Below are 15,884 nucleotides of genomic sequence, written 5' to 3'. Positions count from 1 at the left end.
GGGTTTTATTTAATGAATAATTGAGGTTCCATTTTTTAAAAGTACTTTTATACATTTTTATATATAAACTTTAAAATATAGACAACTGTTTTTTATTACTCCTGATCAAAAATTAATTCTTTCAATTGATTGACAAATTTAAACAAGGAATGTTGATTTATGTTTATGTGTAGTATCACTTATTATATAATCTACAAATTAATAGCTTTTTCCAAGGATAGAATTAAAAATTAAATATTATTTACATCTTCCATTCAGTTCTTTTTATTACATAATCTATTTCTGAAGGTGGAAAGCATATTACATTAAAAACAAATTTTTTTACATTTTATTTTGGTAGTCTTTTGTATTCATTACAATAATTCCACTTTCTGTGATGTTAATGTTCCAACTTCATTGACTTATCAGACTGGACAAAAATAAGAAACATCCAGCTATATAATAAAAAGATCTAAAACCTAATAATAAGGAGAAAGATTGAAAATAGAAAGGCAAATAAATGGTATACAAAAACTAACTAAAAAAAGCTATTGTAGTTATATTAATGGTAAATTGAAAGAAGTTAAGAGAAAAAAAGCATCAATAAATAAATGGGGTTACTTCATGATGATAAAGGGTTAAATTCACCTAGATGCTATAACAATTCTAAATATATATTCACATTTTCTGTGGTTTTTAAACTTGCTCAGTTTTTCTTACTTTCATTTTTTAATTGAATACCCTCTTCCCAATTTCATGCCATCAGCAAATTTTTAAAAAAACATTTTTCTTCAGGGACACCTGGGTGGCTTGGTCAGTTAAGTGTTCTACTCTTAAATCTTGGCTCAGGTCTTAATCTCATGATTCATGAGATCCAGCCCCAAGTCAGGCTCTGTGCTGACTAGTCAGAGCCTGCTTAGGATTCTCTCTCTCCCTCTCTCTATGCTCCTCCTCAGCTGACACTGTCCCTCTTCCTCCCCACTCTTTCTCAAAAAATAACCTTAAATTTTTTTTTCTTCATAATCTTTCTTCAGCTGATTTCTTACATAGAATAAAGGAATCCCTTATTAATACTAATCCTTATAGCAATCTATTTATGCTTAGTATCATCTTTTGTTACTCCCGTTCTCCTTATTTCTGTTCCTATCTAAGGAATGAGGGTATTGGCTAGTAGTTGGGAAAGATATTAGATACTAAATTCTATAAAATCACCAAACCTAAGAACATAATTACAGTGGATGCTGTAGTTTATAAGCTATCTCTTTAGAATTCTGTTTGGAATGCCCTTGAATGTGTCTGTTAGAAGTTAAGCCCATAGGAGGAGTAGCCATGTATTTTGATTCTAACTACTTTGCCTTTCATTAAATAAATGAAATAAATGTTCATTTGTTGATGCAAGAAGTTTCTACCAGTGTCTAGTCTTTGATAAGCCATATTAGCAAAAATATAATAAAATCATATTTGTTTTATTGAACAGAATAATTAATTACCACCTACACTTTTGTTTTTTTCCTAAGAAATCCAAACATTTAATTCATTTCTTATAATGGGAGGAAGGGAGAACATTTCCCAAAGGAATATAGGGATCATTTTCATTGTAAAATGAATTAATGGAAATCTTTAAATTTTCTAGGATGAGAGAGACCCAGAGAAAGAGGATGAGCTGGAGCTGAAAAGAGGTCTTCTATACAGAGACTCTGCCTATGACAGTGACCCAGAATATAGGTATGAGCTGGACTAATGCAGCACGGAGAGATCTTTCTCACCGTTGCTATAAAAATAACCTGCTTTTTAATCTGTTGGACTTGTGGAAAATTTAGACATAAATTCATAATTATTATTTATTTTTTTAACTACATAAAATCTTTTTTTTTAATTTTTAATGTTTTATTTATTTTTGAGAGAGAGATAGAGACAGTGTGATCAGGGGAGGGTCAGAGAGAGAGAGGGAGATACAGAATCTGAAGACAGCCTCCAGGCTCTGAGCTAGCTGTCAGCATAGAGCCTGATGTGGGGATCGAACCCACGAACCATGAGATCATGACCTGAGCCAAAGTCGGACGCTTAACCGACTGAGGTGCCTCCATAAAATCTTATTAAAATACTTTAATGACTGGGGAGCCTGGGTGGCTAAGTCAGTTGAACAACCAACTCTTAATTTTGGCTCAGGTCATGATCCTGGGGTCGTGAGATTGAACCCCATGTCTGGCTCTGTGCTGAGCATGGAGACTGCTTGGGATTCTCTCTCCCCTCCCCCTCCCGTTCTTGCACACACGCTTTCTCTCTAACAACAACAAAACACTTTAATGATTGCATTACTGCAGCTTTTCAAGGAAAACAAATATAGTTTATTAAGGGTGATATTTTCCATTTTACTTAATATTGATAGTGAATTTGGCTGTCCTGCAAACCCACGTATCCATGGCTTATTTTCAAGCACATTTATTCTCATTCAAACAACAGTTTCCATAATTTGGGGCCATGAGTAAGCTTTTTTTAAATAACATAAGAAAAATTGTTCTCCTAGCCTAATATATCAGAAATGTTAGTAATAATAAAGTTTCTGCAACCTTATGCTAGCAAATTTCATGAAGATTTTTAAAATCTCTATATCAGTTGCCATAGAATGTGGTATTAAAAATTGAATGTAAATTGCTAGTTTATGTAACTGAAGGTTCTCTGAATCCTCTGGTGCTATACCACTGATTACCTTCCTGAGTTTCCTAAAAAGCCAGTATAAGAAAAAAGCTCCAGATAATGGAATATGTTTTATTGCTAACTCAAGTTTTGGACTGAAGTTTCTGATCTTTACCCTGGTAAGTTAGGCTAAACATTCTGACATGTGAGGACTTCATTTGCCCTGTACACAGAATATGAGTGTGAACTCCTTTCCCAAAGCTACTGCTTCCCAACCAAGAGGCAACCTGGATATGTCACCAAGGGAAGCAGTAGATTATAGGTGAATTTGGAGAAGCAATCCAAATAGGAAAAAGAAGATCCAAGAAAGTCCACACCTTGAGGAAGAAGAATTTTTATCTTTTGTTATCATTATTTACTTAAGTTTCTATGCTCTAGATTGCTACTCTGTATTTAGCATCTCAATTTTGGTTCTTAATCCATATAATTAATTCTAATTTGGGTAAGAATGGTTAGGGTTGACAAAGAAAAGTACCTGATTTTCATCCTTTTCTATGTATAATAATTACTTGCATTGCCTCTTTAAAATACAGATTTCTTCTTTCTACCCCCATAGATTCTAATTCTTTACCTATAGGGGTGAGACCTAGAAATCTACATTTTAAGAAATATCATGGATGCTTCTAAAGCAGCTTGTGTAAAGACCACATTTTGAAAAGCACTTGTCTATTTAAAGTTTGCTATAAACCTCAGTATTGGTTCTTTTCTTTTTCCAGTTCACTCAGCAATGTTAATGGCTAAGCTTCCTGAGACTGTTTTGGTACCTCTCAAGAAAGAGTTAAAGCAGAATATCAGAAAAGATCTGCTTACACATTTTGAGATTTCTTTATATTCCTTGTTACTTTTACACACACACACACACATATACACACATACACACATATATACACACATATATATGTATATATATATACACACACACACATATATATGTATATATATATACATATATTTAGACTGATAGGACAGTTATCAGGCCTTCAAGATCTTTTATAAGAGCATATATGATTTTTTTTAAATTTTTAATGTTTATTTATTTTGAGAATAACAGAGCACGAACAGGGGAGGGGCAGAGAGAAAGGGAGACACAGAATCCGAAGCAGGTTCCAGGCTCTGAGTTGTCAGCACAGAGCCTGATGCGGGGCTCGAACCCACAAACCGTGAGATCATGACCTGAGCTGCAGTCGGACGCTTAACCAACTGAGCCACCCAGGCGCCCCAAGAGCATATATGATTATTCGCTCCAGAAGCTACTGAAATGATCAGGATATTAATTTTATCCCTCAATCATATTAATATTTTAGGCTAAGTTGTCGCTCTCATTCTACTTTCCATCTCAAGGATGAGAGAACCCACATTCAAAGTAATCACCCGTTTGCTTGCCTTAAGGCTTCCATCAGCAGAAATCATGAGTAAGTTTGGGAGTGTTGGCTTAATATCACCCCTCTATAGACACACATTGACACAGAGGTCAAGAGGAAGTCTGCATGGACCCCTGGAATGGCTAAGTGAGGAGCTCAGCAAATCCTCTCTCCCAATGCAACAACTAGACAGAATTGTCAAAAACAACAATTTTATGACTCTGAAAATTGACCAAAGGCCTATATAACAAGTTGAGAAACATTTATGAAGAAAATCTACTAAGCCTCAATATGGGCAGTAGGAGGCTGTGGCATTTTGCCTGGAACTCCCATTCCCCAGCTCCTTGGGGCGGTCATGCTGAAAGACTGGCGTCTCTGCCACCAGAGGTGACTGTACAAAGCAGAGCATGGGAAATCCCATATGCAAGGAGATTAATAGAAACAATAGTTATCCTACTGACAAACAATAAGAGAAGACTTGAGGTCTAACTACTTGTTGGGACAGACATCAAAGATCCAGGAACCAGGTAGCCAAGTTGGTCTGGATAAAGTTGTAGTTATCCCTGGTAGTCTGGAATATCATGTGCATGTAGAATGATATAATTATGTTTAGGAGAAAGTGGATAGGGCCTTAGGGAGCCACTAGTCCACAGCTAAATATGAGCCCTTTTGAAGGCAGAAAGTAACATCCAGGACAGGCTTGTAAACTGGATAAACTTTGAATGTATATTCCAAGCCACACATAGATCCATTGACAAAAGGATGGAAGCCTTTCTGACCAATCATTTGCTGGTCACCAAGCTATGCTGATCCAGGGGCAGTCCCAGAAAAGGAACAAGAGACACCAGAAACTACACAGGGCAAGGGAAACAGACTTCAAGCATTAATCCAGACAGGACACTAAACAAAACCAAACCAAAACCAAAACAAAACAAACAAACAAAAAAAAAACAAACAAAAAACAACAACAAAAAAACGCTGGTAAGGTCAAAATCCAGAGTTGTAATTTTATCTAAAATGTTGTTTTTATCAAAAAATTATGTGACATGTAAGAAATAGAAAAATCTAACCCATACAATTGAAGGATGAGTTTTACTATAAACTGTCTTTGAGGAGGCTCAGATATTGGATTTAGCAACTATGTTCAAAGAACTAAAGGAAATCATATTTAAAGAATTAAAGGGAGGGGTGCTAGCCTGTTCCAGTCTGTACAGCATGTTACTCTTGATCTCAGCATCATGAGTTCAAGCCCCATGCTGGGCATGGAACCTACTTACAATAAAAATAAAATAAAATAAATAATAAAATCATGTTAAAAAAAGAATTAAAGAGATATATAATGACAGGGAGTCATCAAATGGAGAACATTGTTAGATAAAAATTATTTCTTTTATGTTTTACTTAAAAATTATGTCAAGGACTCAATACTTTATGTTATGATCTAGATATATGTTGCGATTATCATCCATGGAGTATAGCAGATATTCAGTGTTTTCTGCAGGAAGCACATAATGGGAAATTGGAGTGCTGTTACACTGTACACATCAGCCTACACATGCTAGCTGTCCTGTATCTTCCATCATCTTTGAGTATGAAATTCATATGGAAGAAACCTCTTATCAAGAAGCTGCTAGGTGACCTTTTACTTTAAGTTCTTTGGAATTTGAGACTGGATTTTGGAAACAATCTACTACCATGCCAGCTTCCTTCTCTTTTGCATATTGCCTATCTTTCAGAAAATTGTAGACATTTGCAGTGGTAACTTTGCCAGTTCCCAAGTCCTAGGATGTTTTTTAGTATCTGCTATGTTTATTTCAAATTTCTTCAGTTTTCAGGATTTTTAAAATTCTACATATTTGTTGTATACTTCTGGCATCACTATTTTATTTGAACATTAGTCTTAATTAAAGACCAGGTGTAAGTGATGTTTCACATAGAAGGGGGTTGGTCACAAAAAGGAAGAAGTAAGGATAAAAATAATTTTAAGTTCCTGGTTAGAATATAAATTGCCTTTTATGACTCTTGCTTGAAAATTTTAACCATAATTTTCTTTTATGGAACTAGCTATTGATGTAAGCTATTTTCTATTTACTTCTGCATATTTTTCAGGTTATTAACAGCAGAAATATGCTCAATATAATGTTTTAATTGTAATTACTTGTAACAAAACTAAGTAATTTAAATTTTGACTATATATATATATTTTAAGTTTTTATTTAGATCCCAGTTAGTTAACATACAGTGTAACATTAGTTTCAGGTGTACAATATAGTGATTGCACACTTCCACATAACACCTAGTGCTCATCACAAGTGCACTCCTTACCCCATCACCTATTTAACCTATCTGCCCACCCACCTCCCTTCTGGTAACCATCAGTTGACTATATATTTTTAAATAATAGAGGCTTGACAGTAGTTTTCATCTCTTCGTATTGATCACTTTCTGATTAATCTGATGAATCTACTAAGATGTAATAAATAGCCAAAAAGTTATCTTTAGTATTAACAAATGGAAGAAAAAAATATAAATAATATGCACACTTAAAATCTCTTAAATAACTAAGAACAAGCTTTCATTTCAAGAGAAAATGTTGCTTGATTTTAATTCGAATTTGTTGGATCTTGTGTTATTAATTCAAGTATCATAAAATCCTTTTTCATTAAATACTTAAGATTTAATTTTTTTTTCTTTAAAAATTTTTTGTCTACAAGTTATATTGGTACTCAGAAATATTGGGGGTGCTGCATATTTATGTGATTTTTCAAAGTGTGAAAATTGTAGCTTAGGTGTCTAGAAAAGTTTCTGATGATTAGGACAGGGCAGTGTTGTATTCATTAAAAAAAATGTTTATGTTTATAAAAATGTCTTTCACGTTTATTTTTGAGAGAGAGAGAGAGAGAGAGAGATAGGAAGAGAGAGAGAGTCCAAGCACAAGCAAAGGAGTGGTAGAGAGAGAATGAGATAGAATCTAAAGCAGGCTCCAGGCTCTGAGCTGCCAGCACAGAGCCTAGCGCGGAGCTCAAACTCACAAGCCAGGAGATCATGACCTAAGCCAAAGTCAGACGCTTAGCCAACTGAGCTCACTGAGCCACTCACATGCCCCTGTATTCATTTTTTAAAACCAAATATATTGATGCCAGGGCATGTCCAATGTTCAACTTGTTGCCTCCTTAAAGAATATGACTAAATATCCAGAATGGTTTTAAGACTAGCAATTCTTGACAGACTAATTTAATTTTTAAATAGATTATGAGAAAGTAATATATTCGATATAACTTTTAGTAAGAATTATGATTTTATTACATTCTCATAAATAAGTAGGTAATTATGGTCTTAACTAGATAGAGTTAGGTAGGTAGACTGCTGACTGAATGATGACATGAAAGAGATCATTAACAGCAATCCCAAGTTAGGCCTGAGAACCATAATAAATAGTATTTCATGATATTGTGCTTGAATTGTAGTTGTTTAAGCTTTAATGATAACTGAATTTCAGAATAAAAAATATGTTCTTATTTTATTTAACCAGACTAAAACATGCAAATATTCCTTAGGTATTATACCTGTACTCTCTCTACATTAGATCAATTTTATATCTAGTTCTTTTTACTCAAAGTATGGGAGGGAATTCAGAAAAGAATAATAAAAACAAATGACATGTTCTCTATGGATATGACAATGATACTGAATTTAACCTGTATTTGTGACACCAGAGGGAAGACTTAAAATATCAGTTTAAAACACTATATTTTTGTGTTTAAATAAAGACCACTTGTATCCTGTACACATATTATTAAAAATGATACTTGGGAAAAAAATAATACTTGAGGCTAAGACTACAGAGTACTCTTGATTCAATCTCTCTCTCATAGTAGAAATCCCTTCTGTATCCCTCCATTATAGGCTCATTATTCCCTCTAAGATAAAATTCTGCTTGACTTTTAACAGTTAAATCTTACTTTATTCTTACCTCTCCAGATGTGCCTGGTATTTCATGATATCCCAGACTGTTTTATGCTTTGCTTCTGTTATATAATATGATGCCTGGAATAACTTCTGTCTTCTTTATCTAGTGAATTTCTACTTATTCTCTAGGACTAAAGTCAAGTTTTTTCCATCTTCTGAGATATCTTTCATGACCTCAACAGACTGTTAGGCATTTTCCCCCTACTGCCCCTTCTCATATATTTCATTTCAGTTAGCAGTATTTTTTCATAATAATATTTCATAATAATAACACTATTCCATTATGTGTTTATCTTGCCTTCTATTAAATGTGAGCTTCTTGAAAGCACAGATATGTTACTTATCTTTGTTTTTGACTGTACATCAAGGTTTCTGACATGTAGTGGGAGCTCAACTTAGAAAAATAGTTCATGGGGCACCTGGGTGGCTCAGTCGGTTAAGCGTCCGACTTCGGCTCAGGTCATGATCACATGGTTTGTGGGTTCGAGCCCCGCATCGGGCTCTGTGCTGACAGCTCAGAGCCTGGAGCCTGCTTCCGATTCTGTGTCTCCCTCTCTCTCTGACCCTCCCCTGTTCACGCTGTTTCTCTCTCTCTCTCTCAGAAATAAATAAAAAAATTTTTAAAAAAATAGTTCAAATATTAAAATACAGTTCTTAATAATGATCAGTTACATTGCTAAAACTATTATTTAAGTAAACTCACTTTTTGATTGTCATATTTAGTAACATCTCTAGGTAAGGAATCAACAGACGAATTAATACTAGTGAAAGCTGTTAGACCTTATTGGTTGTCAGTGGCTCATTTCTACACATTCTCAGTCATGTAAGAGAATAAGTTACTTATAAGTAATTGGTCTTCAGTAAATTTCTTTGAGTATACTTCTTTTATTTTTTATTTATTTTTAATTGTTTAATGTTTATTTATTTTTGAGAGAGAGAGCGTGAGCAGGGGAGGGGCAGAGAGAGAGGGAGACACAGAATCTGAAGCAGGCTCCAGGCTCTGAGCTGTTAGCAGAGAGCCTGGCATGGGGTTCAAACTCACAAGCCATGAGATCATGACCTGAGCTGAAGTCAGACACTTAACCAACAACTTAACCACCCAGGTACCCCCAAAGTCACTTTCAGTGCCAGTTCTTTGAGTATAAATGGCAAATGACCAATTTTATAATTCTCATGATCTTCCATTTATTTCTTAGAATTAATATTTTGGGGGTAGCCTGTCTCACCTTACCTTTTGACCTTCTTTTCAGTGAATATCACCTTATGGATACTTTGTAGGAAGACTATGTATAAAGTAGCATATGCTTGGTCTTTGTTTGATACTGATATAGAAAACATCAGGGTTTCAAGTGAGTTTACTCTTTTCTAAACAAAAATTTGGTAATGTCCTTTGTCTCCTAGTTCATGTTAAACTACCTAAGACCTTTCTGTTCTTAGCATATAAACCAGGCCCTGTCAACACTTAGGATTTGAAATTGCCCCATTTGTGGATTATCTTGGTCTGTTCTTTTTTGTCTTCTTTTTAATAGCCTTGTCATAATTAAATACAGGGCTCCTACTTAAGTAGTAAGAGTAAGTTAATAAGAACAAAATGTACTCCATTAATAAAAATATTATCCCTACTTTGAAAGTAACCATTTTACTGTATATAGCATTAATGCAGTACTTTTTAGAGTTTAGCAAGAACTCACTAAATGCTTTGAATGAATGAATGCTGAAGATACTCATGGTAAAATAGAGAAGCTTAGTTTTTAAAAGCCTATTACTATAATAAAACTTTTTAGTGTCACTTACACATTTTAAACTTATTAATATACCCAGTAATGGGAAATCAAAATTGACTCAATATGTTCATAGTTTATTAGAGAGCTAATGCTTTCATGTCTGGAAGGAAATATCATTTTTAGGGTTCTGATACTCTTTTGTTTGCATGTGTGGACCATATTAGGCCCTGTTCTGTGTTCACATGTCTGTTTTACAGTTCAGACTCCCAGGCTGAACTAATCCCTGCATTCCCTCTGTATAATCACAATATTATTTACTAAATTGAAAAATTTTGCAATTTTAAGTAGAAATAAACTCCCTGCCAAATTTTACAAGATCAAAAAGCATTAGAATGTGTATTTTGGCTACTTTAGCTCTTCTTTATAAACCCTTATTGGATTCATATTTGCTTCTAAAAAGCTTTCTGAATTTTATTTATTCAATACAATCCACTGAGGTGATACTTTCAGGCAACTTTGAGATATGAGAAAAATAAAGTGTAGTCTAATGGAAGCACAGCAGTTGCAAATCTAAGCCAGCTAACATTAAATATAGTAATTGATGATAGGGGGAGAAATTTGGTCTACAACCTCAGAAATAGTCTACACAATGACTTTCAAAGTTAGCAGTCATACCACTGCTTACCCCTCTGAGAGCCGGGTAGTGGCATGTGTCAGAAATTCAGACTTCCTTTAGTGAGCTAGCCTGGCTGCCAAACACAATGTAGAGCTTGAAAAAGAACATTCTTACCTGGCCTTCATCATGTGGTAAAGTTGATGATTGTGGAAAAGAAGATAAGGGACAGACCTGTGTTTTGTGAAATTTTAATTAGTTCATGATGTGTTGCAAAACAAAACAACAAATAAACAAAAGAAAATCAGCCAAACAGAAAAAAACCTGGTGGGACTCCTAACATAGTCGGAGGGAACACAGGCAAATGTGGGGGCCTAGGTTGGGGGGTGCAATTGCAGAGGCATGCAAAAATGTTTCTAGTAATTTATTTGTGCGTGTGATTTCCCTATCACTTGACTCAAACTGTCAAATAATAATAATAAGTTGTAAGTGACAACAGGAATTAGGCTTGGTGAAAAAAATGTATGAAATCAGTAATTGTATTCAGTGGATAGACTACTTCTTGAGCAGAGCTAATGTAAGAAATGTGGTCGCTTTATCGAAGCAATAGCACTAAGGCTTGGCTAAAGCCTTTGAAAAATTTTCAATATTACACTGACATTATTAAAAATTGTCTTGATTCGGGGCGCCTGGGTGGCTTAGTCGGTTAAGCGTCCGACTTTCGCTTAGGTCATGATCTCGCGGTTCGTGGGTTCGAGCCCCGCATCGGGCTCTGTGCTGACTGCCAGCTCAGAGCCTGGAGCCTGTTTCTGAGTCTGTATCTCCCTCTCTCTCTGACCCTCCCCTGCTCATGCTGTCTCTCTCTCTCCTAGAAATAAATTTAAAAAAAAAAATTGTCTTGATTACCCCTCTTTAACTGAATGGGCAAGATAGAAGTAATGATAATCCTGTTTTAAAATGCCTTTGTTGGGGCGCCTGGGTGGCTTAGTCGGTTAAGCGTCCGACTTTCGCTTGGGTCATGATCTCACGGTTCGTGGGTTCGAGCCCCGCGTCGGGCTCTGTGCTGACTGCCAGCTCAGAGCCTGGAGCCTGTTTCAGTCTGTGACTCCCTCTCTCTCTGACCCTCCCCTGCTCACGCTGTCTCTCTCTCTCTCTCCTAGAAATAAATAAAAAATGTTAAAAAAAATTTTTTTAAAAAATAAAATAAAATAAAATAAAATAAAATGCCTTTGTTATCCCAGAGACTATATCACTTTCAAATTTTTCCAGCATGAAAATTTTTTGCATCAAATGTAAAGAAAGTTTGACAGGATCTAGTAAATATTATTAGAAGATGTGAGGTAAAATTTCATTTTAGCAAAGCCGTCAGGAAGTAGAGAAACCTATTATCATGGTTCACAAAAGTGAATTTTTAAGAACTTCTGTAATAACTGTAGCTGAGAAATATATTTAAGGATTATACATCATAAATAATAATAATAGTAATAATAAATGAATACACATTTACTCACCATCCAGCTAACCAGAGCACAATCCATACCTACAAAGCCACCTTATGCTCCTAACCAATTGCTTCTCTTTCCATGGAGAGAACTGTTACAGTAACTTTTTTGTTAATCCTTCTTTTTTTTCTTTATAGTTATACCAGACATGAATCTATCCTTAGGCAACATGTTGTTTAATTTTCCTTATTTTAAACTTTATATAAATGTAAGTACAACTGTAATTGTTTGAAATTTGCTTTTTTTCCCTACTAGGTTGGTTTTTCAGTTTTATCCCAACTGATGCATGCATGTAGCTATAGATCATTAATTTCCCCTATTTTCTCTGCTGCATACTGTACCATGCATGCATATACCATGGTATGCACATGTGTTCTATTGTAGATGGGTATTTAAGGTTGCTTCCAGTTCTCAGCTTTGTTACCAAGAGTTGTTGGGAACAAGTTGGCACACGTCTCATGGCACACATGTGCAAGAGTTTCACTGGGGTACCCACGAGTGGTATTACTGGCTTGAAGTTGCATATTCAACCTTACTGAGTCATGCCAAACTCTTCCCAAGTAAGTGTGTCAATGTTCTCACAACTTTACATCCTCACTGACACCATGTCAAGCTCCAAAAATGATAACCAGTGTGCTCCATGCCTTTTTTTTGTGGTCACTTTGTGTTGAGGTGTTAGAACCTGGTGCTATTCAGCTATTCTTCTTGCCGATATATAACCCTAAGAGTTCTTGTTTCACAGTTGACAATAGAAGTAACATCATTGGACTGCTAAGTCAAGGAAGAAATTGTTTGAAGTGAGATTCCAAATATATGAGGAAAATGCATCTGTGACATTTAATAACCAGAGCATACAGGGTTGTTTTTTTTTTTTTTAATTTTAACGTTTTATTTCTTTTGGAGAGAGAGAGGGGGAGACTGAGCACGAGTGAGGGAGGGGCAGAGAGAGTGGGAGACACAGAATCCAAAGCAGGCTCCAGGCTCCAAGCTGTCGACACAGAGCCCGACATGGGGCTCGAACTCACAAAATGTGAGATCATGACCTGAGCCGGAGTCGGACACCTAACCAACTAAGCCACACAAGCGCCCCGGAACATGCAGTTTTACACAGCTCAAACTTCACAATCTCTAACATGCCTGAGAGTCTTATCTATAACAATTAATTTATTGAAGAAGGGCAATTATTTATTAAAATAAAATAAACTCAGTCCTTGAAAAAGTCAACATTTCATTTCTAGCAAATGATATGATATGCCCAAATGATAGTAAAATCTTCCAAAAGAGTTGCCTTTTCTTCTCTATTCTCATGGTAACTATCCTAGTCCTGGCCTATTATATAGCTTCCTATCTATTCTCTTTTTTCTTCAAAACCCTCAAAACTGGATCCCTATCACTTCAAATACAGACTCTTCCACATTGTTTTCCATTTTCCAAAAGTAGTTCATATTCAGGGTAATTTTCTACTCCTTCTTGAAGACAATAGCAGTATGCCCTGAAGGGGCCTCAGGGCCATAGACCTGGTATTCCTTTCTGTTCTGACAATTACTAGCTGAGTAGTCATAGGCAAGTAGCTTGACTTCACTGAATCTTAGTTTCCACAGGCACCAATTTTACCATGTCCTAAGATTGTGAAATATCTATAACGTACCTAGTAAATTCCTCATACTTAATAACTTCTGTGTGCAAAGTAAGCACTGTACTATGCACTTTCCACATAGTGTCTTTGATTTTTAAACCAATACTGAAAAAATACAGTATAGGAAGCTTAGACTCTAGATGGTTTAATAAATTGCCCAAGGTCCCACAGCTTATAACGGATTGAGCTGTTACTCAGTTTTAGGCGTGCCTGACTTCAGAGACCAGGTGCTTTCATGACTGGCCCCACCAGGGCACCTGTGCTCTTCTTTTACCACGCCACAGTTATCTCTCTTCTCTGAATTCTTTGTAATTCTGTCTCTCATGCACAATTTTCATTTTATTGTATTGTAATGGTTCCATACAAATAGGTCACTTTTGAAGGCATAGACCTTATTGTCTTTTATTTCTCATAGCCCAGAGTATCAGACACCCATAAAGTACTCAGTAAATATTTGATTTATATAATACTACCTCCCATTGAGTTTCACCAGTTTTAATATTTTATGTCCTTTTTATAGCTCGTTTCAGCGGCCACGTGGCACTCCCCATTTGGATGACGGTGAATACTGGTCCAACAGGGCGGCGTCTTATAAAGGAAAATCCCACCGACCCCTCTTTGAGAACAGCATGGACAAGATATACAGGAACTTATACAAAAAGGCCTGTAGTTCTGTTTCTCATACACAGGAAAGCTTCTGAGACCATCCATGATAAACTGTATGGGTGTCTGTGTCAACTTCTCAATGAAAATGTTTGATGTGATCAATATCTGTATTCTTTTTTTTTTAACAGGTGGTTCTGAGTACAGTAGTTAGATGTGAATAAGTTCATTACTTCAGGTGGTAAATTATTGTAGGCAACCCTTTTCTTTCTCATAGAAGGGAGTGCTCTGCTCCAAAAGTCAGAGCTCTGTACTGTATCACAACTTCAATCTGGTTATGAGACAAGGCTGTTCTGTCCCCACTTACCTCCTGTCCCCACCCACACATCCAAGAATAGCTTCTCTCTTGAAATGGTTTCCTGCCTTAATCACCTTGTGATTTTTTTTTCATCTGTTTGATTGGTTAGCCTGTCTAAGATTAATATTAACTCCTTTTTCTTGGTAATGACCAAAATGATATACTGTACAGAAATTAAATGGATTTCCTGAGCTTAAACCCCGTTTTAACTAGCATTTTCTACTTACTTCTCCCGACTGAAAATTTATACTTCTTAACTAATAAGAAATAGCTTTCTTTTTAAAGTTTATATAATCATTCACTTCCTCTTCTCTAAAACAACTACCTAAGTTACCTACAATATATAAGAGTTAGCTAGAAACAGCAGTTGCCGTGTGTGACCCAAAATGTGAATAACTGATTTGTAAAGATAGAATTCTTTGCATGATTTTCTTTTAAGGCCATTATCTTGTGGTGCAACCAGAATCAGAAAATAGCTTTTTTTTAGTAAGCATGTAGAGACTCAGAAAGAATAAAGGGATTATATTGTAATTTTAAACTCCTTAGAGTTGTCATAGGTACCAAATGACCCAAGAAAGTAGTATCCTTAGTTAAAGGACATTTGGAACCATAAAGACAAGTAAAATATTATACAGAACACTTTGTTCTGCTAAGTCTGGTAGTTGATTAAATTAGCCCCCATAGATACACCTGTGAAGCCAGTAAATCTTTGAAGATATCTTTGAAGAAATCAGTCACCTCATATTTGCCAGAGTCAGTGGAGGGAAAGCAGAGAATAGGAAATAAGTGAACTTGGTCTACAGGCTTGGAGAGTTGACTACAAGGTACTGTTTTCTCATTGGCTCCACCTTTGATTAATTCTGCAGTAATGATTAAAAAAAATTGAACTCCATTTAATTTGAAATTAACATGTAAAATGGGGTGACTTGCTTTTGTATTAGGAGAAAATATTTAATACTTGTTATCTAATAATAGGTTTTTTAAACTTCACGTTAAGAGTGTTCTGAAATAACAACCTGTGATGAATTAGAAAGTGCATCAGAGAAAGGGGCCAGGAGGTCTAGGCTTTAGCTCCATCCTGCCATTCTGCAGCTGAGTCTCTTCAGTTCTCTGGTCCCTAGTCTTCTCAGCCTATCAAATGAGGATGGAGTAGATCAGCTTTTCCTGAACCGTGTTCTGTGGACCTGTTCTAAGAGATGGATATAGAAATGTAGATGTAGGTATTTCCTTGGTGTTATATAAGCTGAGGAAAATTATGCACCATATTCACACTCCCTGACTTAGAGAGTCATGGGTAGGATGGCAGAAATGAAAGACAGTGCTATTGATGCTGAAACAACAGTTCCAAACTGGAGCTGTCCAAGTGAACGGGGATGTATGGTCCATATAGTCATAGTGAATGCTAGCATGTGAGAGGCTCTGAGAAATCCTGGCATAGACCT

At 35.7% G+C, this 15,884-nt stretch overlaps 1 protein-coding gene across 3 annotated transcripts in view; it reads left to right on the top strand.

Annotated features, from left to right (window-relative positions):
- SPATA6 (spermatogenesis associated 6) overlaps positions 1–14,249 on the top strand; it is a 147,465-nt gene extending 133,216 nt beyond the window's left edge. For all 3 annotated transcript variants that reach the window (XM_039224655.1, XM_039224653.1, XM_039224656.1), the window contains 2 exons: positions 1,613–1,704; positions 14,002–14,249. In XM_039224655.1, the coding sequence (XP_039080586.1) occupies positions 1,613–1,704; positions 14,002–14,182 (273 nt within the window). In that variant the 3' untranslated portion in view covers positions 14,183–14,249. The remainder of the gene's footprint in view (positions 1–1,612; positions 1,705–14,001) is intronic.
- The last annotated feature ends 1,635 nt before the right edge of the window (positions 14,250–15,884 follow it).

Source organism: Hyaena hyaena, unplaced genomic scaffold (genome assembly GCF_003009895.1).
Source record: "Hyaena hyaena isolate Hyena2069 unplaced genomic scaffold, ASM300989v1 scaffold_1696, whole genome shotgun sequence".
Lineage (NCBI taxonomy): Eukaryota > Metazoa > Chordata > Mammalia > Carnivora > Hyaenidae > Hyaena > Hyaena hyaena.
The sequence above is the reverse complement of the archived record's forward strand: the minus strand, read 5'-3'. Positions and strand labels throughout refer to the sequence as shown.